Source organism: Trichosurus vulpecula, chromosome 1, assembly GCF_011100635.1.
Source record: "Trichosurus vulpecula isolate mTriVul1 chromosome 1, mTriVul1.pri, whole genome shotgun sequence".
NCBI classification, from domain to species: domain Eukaryota; kingdom Metazoa; phylum Chordata; class Mammalia; order Diprotodontia; family Phalangeridae; genus Trichosurus; species Trichosurus vulpecula.
This window is the reverse complement of record NC_050573.1, coordinates 520,990,175-521,001,269: the sequence shown is the minus strand read 5'-3', so window position 1 is coordinate 521,001,269 and position 11,095 is coordinate 520,990,175. Positions and strand designations below refer to the sequence as shown.

Here is an 11,095-nt window from a genome sequence, read left to right as displayed (position 1 = left end):
GGGTGACTGGCCACCTACCCCGCCCCTGCCGCCCAGCTCCGGAACTGAGCCTGCCTTCCTCCCCCTCTATCCCCACCAATGGTTCCTTCTCGCACAGCAGTCACCCCTTTCCCTTCACCTCCCCTTCCTTTCTTTTCCTGCCTTCGCTTCTGAGCGTACCATTTTTCTATCCATAGGGGGAACCTATAGGTTTTCTGATCAGAATGAAACAATATTACCTCTTTATGCCCAGTATAGACAAAATGTGCGGACAAAGATTTTCCTATAGTCTGTATTTTTCATCTCTTTGTGGAGATCATCTCCCAAAATTCCGGAAGTTTGCGTTCGTCCTGTTACATCCCTGCCCGTCCCCAGGTTCTAGACTTGGTACAGCCCTCTGCGGTGCGTAGGAGGAGGGGGAGGAGTACATAAGCTTCAGCGCAGGGGGTGGGGCTTTTCAGTCCTCGAGGCGTCGGCGGTCGGCTGCCTTCTGTTTTCTGTTGCTCCGTAGCCGTTGTGCGCGTGCGCGGACATGGCCTCCAACGGTAAGAGCTCGTGGGGGAGGTGAGCCGATCCGTGATCGCCTCGCGCGAAGGTTGGGTTAGCATTCGGAGCGGCCTGGAGCCCTTTTTTGGGACCTGGAGTCGGGAGGGGAGGTACTATGGTTGGATGGGTTGTGGCCGGATCTGGGAGGAAGGGTCTCATTCTCGCGCGGTCTAGGCGGGAAGTAAGCGGCGGGCGGTAGGCGGGGAGAAGGGAGGCCGCTGCCGCCATTTTGTCCCGTGGTTCTGGCGCGTTAGTGTATAGAGCTGACTGGTAGAATCTTTTTTTGTGGTCTCCCCTTTTTTGAGAGCGGAGACACTGGCGGCTGAGGTGCTGGGCGCATAAAACAGCAGAGGGAAATAGCGTTCATTGCCATCTCCCGCTACTAGCTCCTTCCCGCTTTGTCGCAGTGCTGCATCCGGGCGACTGTGGCGCGCACGCGCGTTGGATCCACGCCCTGCCTGGGAGCGGAGGCCTAGTCTGGGTGCGCGCCTCCCTCCGTCCCGGCCAGTTCTCACCATCCTGGATTCTTCTTGGCTTTTCCATGGTCACCCCCGCATTCTCTGTTCGAGCCAGGCTTCCTCCTGCCCCCTCGTCCCCTTTTTCTCATTCTTTCTCCACTTTATGGCCGAGATTTTGCCCCCCAGGGTATGCAGCCACGCTGTGGGCCGGAGAGAGGAGATTTGCAAAGCACAGATCCCCCGTTAACTAACGGCCCCAGGAAGTACCTTGTTGATGCGTTGGGATTCAAACCAACCTTTGTCTTGCACGAACTCCTTTCCTGAGGTTCTCACACAGTGTTCTCTCTAGCACTATGAAGGAAGGGTTGGGATTAATTTTACCTCCTTAAATTCCCCTTAATGAATGCAACGGGTTTTTTCTTGTTCTGAAAGAACGGAATTCGTGTTCTCAGCTCAGCTGTCCTTTGGTAACCAGGGTGATAATTCTGCTTCTGATGTGGATGGCCCTTTAGCTTCCCCGGATGTTGTAATTTGAGCCTCGCTGCAGCCCTGTGAAAAGTAGGGCAGGTAATCATATTACAAATGATTAAGATGAGATGCAGGCAAGTTAAATTACCTACGCCCAGGTCTGAGAAAGTGGCAGAACCATCTATGTATCTACTTTGGTTGTCTGGTTTTAATATCATTCTCTAAAAGAGCCTCAATCCCTTGAATGTATTAAAGGGGTGAGATTTCAGGGAGAATGTTTATCTGAGGAGTTGAATACAATGAGACTTCTGGAATATTTCTCTGCTCCATTTCCTGTAAATTCTTTTTGGGGGGAGGAAGCATGAAAAGCTGCTTTTCCTTTCTCTGTCTTTTGCTAATATTTCTTCCTATTTTTTTTTAGTCAAAACATTGGAAATTCATTCTAAGAAATTTTTCATTGACTTTTTTTTTGTTTTCTCATCTCTTTAATTTCTAAATCTTATGCTGTCCCCATTTCTATACCCCAAACCATTCCTTGAAACAAAGTATAAAAATGGGTGCAAAAGGCAAGTTGGCAAAGACGATCAACAAACCCCTCTTGCCTCTCTTCCCTCCCCCCATCCCTTTTCAAATAGTAATTTTCCTACTACGGATATCCACAGCCATATAAACCTCTACAAAGAAAATCTTAGTACTCATGTTTTGGGAGGCATAGGTTGGTATTGTTTCCTGATGTGCTGACCTCATTTCTTCATCAGTTCATATGAATCTGCTTCTCAGAATTCCTTATATTCTTCATTTTCTAGCCCATTTTTGTATATTTTCATATATGCATATATATAAATATACACATGTGAATGACTTTGGGATGTTTCTAAGTATGTGACTGTATAGACATTGGTGTATATAGTGTATTTTTTTTTTTAATTTCTTTGGGCTATGTTGATTATTTATCCCTTGAATTTTGTTCTTTTTCTTTAGTCTTACAATGAACATTTTTTTTCAGAGAATCCACTTCTATGTTAGAATTTTGTGAGACTGCTCCCTCTTAACTCCTTTTTTTAAATATTTTGCTTTTTTGAGATTAAACTTTTTACTTTTTGAAGCACGTATGTATATAAGAAGAGTAATATATTTTGCCTTTTTTTCCTCCCTTACAGAGTACACTCAGCAGGCTACACAAAGGTGAGTATGACATCAAGGGGAATACCCTGGTGGCAGGTTGTCTGTCCAATTTTCATTTTTGCAAAAATAAGTATGTACTTTTTTTTTTTTCTTTAGCTATGGGGCTTACCCTACCCAGCCTGGACAAGGCTATTCCCAACAGAGCAGTCAGCCCTATGGCCAACAGAGCTACAGTGGTTATGGCCAATCAGCTGATACCTCAGGCTATGGTCAGAGCAGCTATGGCTCCTCCTATGGACAAACCCAGAACAGTAAGTATTTTTATAATCTTACTCTGGCCACCTTGCTGAAAACTACATTTAGAATCAGGATTTTAGATTTCAAAGGAATTCAGTTTAATAAACATACATTAAGACTTATAAAATCTCCAAATCTTTTTTTGCATGTCTTCATTTTTTTAATAAAGCTTTTATTTTGTCTTGATCTCTCCTTAAACTCCAAAATGTAATTAGGTCCCTGTTTACCCAAATGGGTAGAGATTAATTTCCTTTAATTTGATTTGATAACTGCTTGAGAGTAAGAGATTTCACTTCAAAGGAACTTTTAACTTAGGCAGTACTTAATCTGATATGAAATGTAACTTTGACATTTTGGTTAGGAGATACTTCTAGTAGGTAAGGAGTAGGAACTAGGTTGAAATAAGGAGCTCAGGGAATATTAAAATGTAAGGACTAGGGATTACTTATATAAAGTCAGAATAGGGGTACGGATATATTATAGCTTTGGAGTAACCTTAATGTTGAAAGGGAATTATAAAACCTTGGCTACCAAAAAATTTGGAGGAAACCTTTAGTAAACATTTCTTATGATCTACTTGACTCACTTCTTTCCTGGGCTCAGCATGGCTTTCCGATCCTTGAATAACTTGTGTTTTTTTTCCTTTGAGCAGGCTACGGTACTCAGTCAGCTCCTCAAGGATATGGTTCAACCAGTGGCTATGGCAGCGGCCAGGGTTCCCAGCCTTCTTATGGTCAGCAATCATCCTATCCTGGCTACAGCCAGCAGCCAGCCCCTAGCAGCGCTTCAGGGAGGTGAGTTTGGAGAAAGCAGAAAAGATTGAGGATAGTTTATTGCGTTTAAGATAATACTGGGTAGAAGATAGAAAAACAGAAATGGAGATAAAGGTGATCTAGGCTTTAACTTATTTTCTCTCTTCCTTAGCTATGGTAGCAGCTCCCAGAGCGGTGGCTATGGGCAGCCCCAGGGTGGGGGCTATGGGCAGCAGTCTGGCTATGGTGGACAACAAAGCTCCTATGGACAGCAACAAAGCTCCTACAATCCCCCTCAGGGATATGGTCAGAGCCAGTATAACAGCAGCAGTGGGGGCAGCGGAGGGGGTGGTGGAGGTAAGACCCTCTCTCTTTCTCTTGCCTCTAGCCCTTGTCAACACGCTTTTCTCTAAAGGTCTTATATTTTCTACCTTGTATTTCTGTTGATTCTAGTGATTTCCTAGTTTTTGTCAGTTTACATTACGATCCCTAAGTTCATCTTTATTAGGCTTTTGAATTTCTCATGCCTAGAATCTGGATATCCTTTTCTTCCATAACAGGTGGCTATGGCCAAGATCAGTCATCTATGAGTGGAAGTGGTGGCTATGGCAGTCAGGACCAGAGTGGAGGTGGTAGCAGCAGCAGCTATGGGGGTGGCCAGCAGGACCGAGGGGGAAGAGGACGGGGTGGCGGCAGTGGCGGCAGCGGCGGCGGCAGCAGCAGTGGTGGCGGCGGCGGCGGCGGTGGTGGTGGCTACAACCGTAGCAGTGGTGGCTATGAGCCCAGAGGTCGTGGAGGTGGCCGTGGAGGCAGAGGTGGCATGGGGTAGGTGTCTTTTTGGGGAGCTTAGGGAATACTTCTGAATGGGTGGTAAGGGTTGCATGGATCTATCTCCCTTTCCTCAAATCTAGTCCTCAGGGATGCATGGGTTAATTTTCAGGGATTTGGGGGGTTGTTTGGTTTGGGGGGAGTGACTGTCTTCTCATTTTACCCCACTGTGATAGTTTGATTTGTTTGGGGGACTTAGGGGTTAGACACTTACGCCTTTCTTACCTTCCCATGACCCTACTGCACAAAGGGCGAGAGGAAACTTAGTTTCATCTCCAGGGGAAAAAATGGGTTTAAATGGTCTGGATTGTAGTTACTATGTATGCTCTTATTGTAAAGGACTTATCCAGCCCTTGGCAGAAACTTTAGAGAGGGATGGTATCTTCTTCCTCTGCCAGGAAATGAGGTGGGTGGGGACTCTTCCGTTATACCCATCATCCCACATGGCCTTTCTTTTCTGTGAGTTGGTTGATAAGAATTTAGCTGCCCCCACAACTGACTGATCACTATGTATGTGACCTAGTAACTGAAATTAGCTGTGTTCACTGAGTTGCAGGCCTTAGAGCAAATGCTCTTGACACAGTGGTCTCCGGTCCTATTCACCACTTTTCCCCTTCTCCCTTGGCTGCCTTCTTTCTTGAATATGATCAGTGTGTCAGGCTGGATTTCCCTTCTTCCCTTTTTCCCCACATAGTTTCTTTAAAGAAAAACCATAGACTTGACATTAAAAACATTTGTTAGACCTGGTGATAATGTGGTCCCAGTGACCTTACTGTATCAATGTCTATCCTTTGAAACGGGGAAAGGATTGTCAGTGTGTTTTTGTCTTTAAAAACAAACAAACAAACAAAAACAAACTTTTTATGAGTTGTACTTGCACCAGGTAAGTATTTTTCATGGGTGGGCGGGGGCAATTAAAAAAAAGGTTCAAAAAAAGTCAGGAAATCTGTGTGTGTTTGATGCAAAAACTTAAAAAAAAAAGCAACTGTTAATGTGACTGTTAACTTGCTCTGCATTTTATGTGCCACAGGTATGAAAGGTGACATTGCAAATACTCCGCTCTTCTCACAGTGTAGAAGGGGTGACCCCTGGGGGGGAAAGACCAAAAACAGCTCAGTAGTTAGGACAGGGCTTAGCTAAGAGTTTGTCTCGCTTTAATGGGAAATCGCCTTTGGTTTTGACTTCATGGATGGGGGTTGGGTTTGCTTGCTGCTTTCAAAGCAAAACCACAAAAATCACTTGTGTTCAGGGCTACCCCAGCCCGGTGTGAAGTGTCCCCTGGGTAAATTGGGGACAGGGTTTTTAAACCAACTTCTCGGTTTGTGGAAACCACTTACTACAAGAGGAAAAAAAAACAGCTGCCACATCGGAAGAACGACAAAGGAAAACGGGTCATTTTTTCCAGAGGAAATGGAGATATTTATACATAAAACATTTAAAAAAAACCGAAAACAAACCTTAAACTGTGTCTGAGAAACTGCACACACATGTGTGTGACATGCTCAAAGGTCAGATTGAGGGGTGGTCAGGAAGGAATGTATCTTAGTAGCCACTTGTTTCTTCTCCCAAAACAAATATCCATACTGGGGAGAGTGTACAAAAAACAAAAACAAAAAAGCCCAAACACCTTGTTGTAGCCGTTGGAAGCTTCATGTCCTTTCTTCTAACTTGTCTTCTCCAGCGGAAGTGACCGTGGTGGCTTCAATAAATTTGGTGGTAAGTGAACAGAGTTTCCAAAATTCCCAACCCCGGCAATGCTTTGTCTGATTGTTCATTTGCAGATGTCTTCGTGTTTTTTTAAGTGTCAAAAGAGGTTTGAAGTGTCCAGAATCACCTCCAGCAGGGTTGGGATATAGAATGCCACCTACTGCCAGATTGTGTTATAACCTCTGGAGAGGGTGAAACAGTTGCCTGGTACCAAATTGGTCTGACTGGCTGACTTGTCAAAGATTGAGGATGTCTAATAGACATGGAAGGAGGGTGGGTTATAAGAACACCCATTTAGGGACAACTTATGAGGTCCTCTGGAGAGAATGTGATAACATGGTGCCGAACTGGCTTTAGGATCTTTTGACCTGTGTTTCTGAGGTTAGGAGAACAACCTAAATGTCTTAACTTCTGGGGGAGGGCTATGAAATAATGCCTGGCCTGGGTAGAATATAACTGTGTGTATTTTATTAGGTACTGAATGGTATTACCTATTTGTAAGATATGTTCTCTAGTTTTCCCCAGGTGGGACTAGCAGCTAGTTTGGGAAGGAAGGTGTGGACTACTTCAGGAATACTGAGTGTGTGTGTGGCTCATGGGAAATAACCAGGTCTTTAAAAAATAGTAATGTGACTTCATGAAAAAGTGGAAATTTTAAAAAGTCTCCCATTAAGCTGGAAACTTTCTGGTCTGGTTGACACATGGTTTCTTGAACTGTCACTCAACATTTAAAACCAAAGGCTCATGTGTTTATGAATTAGGTGTGCATTCAGTGTGTGTATATGATTTTTTGTACATGGTGAATTCAGATAAATACTGGTCACAATGGTCTCTGGAAAGAAATAGAGGCTGTAAACATGGAAATCCAAGATTTTTCTGGTCTGTTCCCTGGGACATGCTAATTTAAAAATACACACAGATATTATATGAATGTATGTGGCTTGGGAAAACTTAAATGGTTTAAGAAAATGGTTTCTAAAAACTGAAGCAATAGAAAATGGTTTCAAGAGGGCAAATATGTTGGTTTAAAAGTTTTGGAGAAGTTGGATGCGCATCATGCGCCGGTGGTGAATGCCCTCATCTCTCAGGGTTGAGAGAATGAGGCTAAGCTTATAGCATTTGGTCTGGTAAATACAGTGGGGTTCCCTCCCCCTTCCACTCAACCAGCCTGTGCTGAGATTTCCCAGCCTGTGCTGGGGAGGCATTGTTTTCTAGAGTGTGGAGTTACCCCTGTGGGGCTCAGGTTACAGATCTTAAAAAAGACAGGGAGGGGCTTGTCTCCTCCCCACCCCTGCTCAGGGTTTTCTCCTCTGGGCACCAAACCCAGGACAGGGTTTGGGGGTGAGGCTGTGAGCACATAACCTGGTTACAGTTTGCAAGTGTGTTTGGATTTGTTGTTTTTGTCTGACTTCGCTATTTCTGTTCCTCTCTTCTGACTAATGGGTATCTTGTTTTCCTTTTTTTCATGTCATTCAAGGGCCCAGGGACCAAGGATCACGCCATGACTCTGGTGAGCCTCAGTCCACAAGAGGAGAGGGGGTGGAGGTTGACAAAACAGAGCATAAGTCCTTAATGGTTTGGGTTTTCCATATTGGAAAGTTTTTCTGAGAACATAGTTGTTAACTAGAATTGTGGGGTTAAGCCCAAGGTTAGGGGGATAAAAGGGCCAGTGAAGGGAACCCCAGGTAACTCCTGGGCATAGGGTAAGAAATGGGAGTTTTGAGTAGAGGGGGAAAGAGCTTTATGGTATTGTGATATGGTTTGGGGAAAGTTCATTATAAACCACTTGGAATGAAATCAACATTTTCAATTAAGCCTTTTCCTCCTGTACTTGAGAATGTATCATAAATTGCCTGAGGGTAGGAACCTCTTATGCATGTTGGATTGAATTAATTATTAAATGTTTAATTTTTCTTCGTTTCTTTCCTTTTGTCTTCTATTTTTTTCCTCCAATTCTTTTTGTGTATATGTGTTTGCCTAGCAGAACAGGATAATTCTGATAATAACACCATCTTCGTCCAAGGCTTGGGTGAGAATGTTACCATTGAGTCGGTGGCAGATTACTTCAAGCAAATTGGCATTATTAAGGTACTAGAGGGAGCACAGGAATGGAGAAAGACACCTGGGTATGAGGGAGAAAGCTGAATTTTGGGGAAAGTAAAAAGCATCAGTCCTGGGAGAATTTTAACTTGAGTGTTTACTCTTTTAGACTAATAAGAAGACCGGGCAGCCTATGATCAACTTGTATACAGACAGAGAGACAGGAAAGCTGAAAGGAGAGGCTACAGTATCATTTGATGACCCCCCTTCTGCCAAGGCAGCCATTGATTGGTTTGATGGTCAGTGGGATTAGTTGATTCATATCTCCTATCTAAATATTATGCTTAATGGTCAAGTTGATTATTCTTTTTATGGGGTTCTTGGCTTGATTATATAAAAGGGTAGAAATTATGGCTTCCTTTTAGCTCCCCTATAGTTTCATTTCCGGGTACATAGAAATCATTACTTTTATTAGTAAATGTCTTGAAAATGTGACCTATGCTTAAGGTTTTTAGACTTAAATTTTTCCTTCTTTTAGGCAAAGATTTTTCTGGAAACCCCATTAAAGTCTCCTTTGCTACACGAAGAGCAGACTTTAACAGAGGCGGCGGCAATGGCCGTGGTGGCCGTGGGCGTGGAGGTGAAGCTGACACTTAATACAGGGTGGATACTTCACAGGGGAGGTTTGACATGGAACATGGGCCAAGGCACTGTGCTTCTGCTTAAGTGCTAAAAAGGGGAAGGGGACAAAGGTTATTTTGGTAAATGACTGCTACAAACAAGAATTAAAATGGGAAGCTCTTGAAAATAATAGATCATTGGTGGTAAAAGGTACTCAGAAGCTAGGGTAGTGCAGAACTGACTGTCCTCCCCTAAATTATTTGTAGGACCTATGGGCCGTGGAGGCTTTGGAGGTGGTGGCAGTGGTGGTGGTAGCCGAGGAGGATTCCCTAGTGGAGGGGGTGGTGGTGGAGGCCAGCAGCGAGCTGGTGACTGGAAGTGCCCTAATCCGTGAGTAAAACTCAATTTTTATTTAAGGATTCTCTCCTGAATCTCTTACTCTGATGTGGCTAAGTCTATTATTCCTATGCTAATCTTTTCAAATAGCCTTTTATTTTGCCTTTCTTGCCTTTTTCCCTCCCTTTCTGGAGGGAACTCTGAATCCTGTTTATCTTTTAAAATTCCTATTCCCATCACAGTAGCACAAGGATTGGTACATAATACTTAAATGCTTTTTCTTTCATTAAATTCTTATTCACCATATTCTCTAACTCCCTTATGCTGATTCGACCCTTTATACAGTCTGGCACTTTTTTCCTCAGCATATGTGAGAATATGAACTTTTCTTGGAGGAACGAGTGTAACCAGTGTAAGGCACCTAAACCTGATGGACCTGGAGGGGGCCCTGGAGGTTCTCATATGGGTAAGGGTTGTAGTAGGGAAAAGAAGATGAAATGGTCTGGGAGGAAGGGGAAGGGGAAGGGGAAGGATTGGAGAATGGGAGGACTATTCTAAGCTCATCTCCTTGTTTACTTTTTATTTCTAGGGGGTAATTTCGGAGATGATCGGAGAGGTGGCAGAGGTGGTTATGACCGTGGAGGGTACCGAGGCAGAGGCGGGGACCGTGGGGGATTCCGAGGGGGCCGGGGTGGAGGGGACAGAGGTGGCTTTGGACCTGGCAAGATGGACTCAAGGTGAGTCACTGAACTAGTTGTTAAGATATAAAAGGAGTTTTGATTATTGGGGTGTAATTGAAAGAAACAGACGTCAGTGATGTCCTATAATGTAAGGTTACAAAGCTAAAGAGTTATTCCCAGATGAGGCAAGCCAGACACATAACGTTCCTCGTACTCATCTGGATCCGTATCCTGGTGTGGGGGAGGGTAAAGGTGGGGGGAAGGAAGGCTTAAATTAAGCATATAGTCCTGTTGGTACTGTGGGTAGCATGGGAATGGAGGTGATAATCACCCCTACCCCTTTAGTGATGGTCATTTCTGATTCTGGTTTTTTTTTTTTTTTTTGCAGGGGTGAACACAGACAAGACAGACGGGAGAGGCCGTATTAGCCTGGCTCAGGCATCTCTGGACCATCTTTTCTTCCAGACCCTGCTGTTGGTCCCTTTATTTTGTAACCTTCCTACCCAGTTCCCTCTCCTTGTTTTGTGTCGGACTTTGTAACTGTAACCATGCCCCCAGCTCCCATTAAATGCCATTGTTTTAGTTATCAAGTTATTGTTCCTCTCCTGGAAGAGAGGAGTAGGGGCATTCCCTATCCATTTCTTCCCCGTCTCTTAGCTACCCACCTGAGCTGGGTAAGTATCTGAGGCAGAAAATTACAGATACCGGACCATAGATTCTCGACTGCCCTTTAGGAGGAAAACGGATTTGATTGATAACAACTGTAATTCCTCATCTCAGAAGCATTTGCTTAGAAGCGATCATCTCCCAGTCTCTAATTGCAGATCTCTAAAAGCTTTTTATAAGGTTCTAAATTAGGGGTTTGTGTGCATATCAGCTTAATCACAAGCTCTCAAGTAGGCACACAATTTTTTAGGCCATCTGGTGAGGACTAGGCATTTCTTATAACTGAGATGAGACATATTCCTTTACTTCTCATGACTTGTGTTTTGGCCTGGCCTATATTGTATGGTGGTGTTGGGGTGTGCAGGGAGGAGTTGGAGGAGAAACCCAGGTTACTTAATTGGATTTGAAGAATTTCTATGTTTTTCCCTTTTCTCATTTTTGTCAGTTTTTTATTTTTGAGCATTAGATAAGGTAGGAAAAAAGCAACAAGGCTCCCTGCCTCTTCGTGTCCCAGGGTAGGCAAGGGCAGTGGTATCTGGGATAGAAGAATTGTCTCTTCCCCTCCATAAACTCCTGGAGGGCTCTGTCTGGC

General features: G+C 44.0%; 1 protein-coding gene across 2 annotated transcripts; it reads left to right on the top strand.

Moving 5' to 3' along the window:
* Positions 1 to 438: 438 nt before the first annotated feature.
* FUS (FUS RNA binding protein) lies at positions 439 to 10,427 on the top strand. Of its 2 annotated transcripts, none has more exons than XM_036741056.1 (15): positions 439 to 524; positions 2,612 to 2,636; positions 2,733 to 2,887; positions 3,526 to 3,667; positions 3,798 to 3,982; positions 4,186 to 4,450; positions 6,135 to 6,169; positions 7,638 to 7,670; positions 8,145 to 8,248; positions 8,370 to 8,499; positions 8,739 to 8,840; positions 9,088 to 9,211; positions 9,523 to 9,623; positions 9,747 to 9,894; positions 10,226 to 10,427. In XM_036741056.1, the coding sequence occupies exons 1-15, from the start codon at positions 512 to 514 to the stop codon at positions 10,263 to 10,265; spliced, it is 1,602 nt and encodes a 533-aa protein (XP_036596951.1). In that variant the 5' UTR covers positions 439 to 511; the 3' UTR covers positions 10,266 to 10,427. The 2 variants fall into 2 exon arrangements, with proteins under 2 accessions (XP_036596951.1, XP_036596950.1); XM_036741055.1 differs by having other exon boundaries at positions 448 to 524; positions 3,523 to 3,667.
* Positions 10,428 to 11,095: the final 668 nt, after the last annotated feature.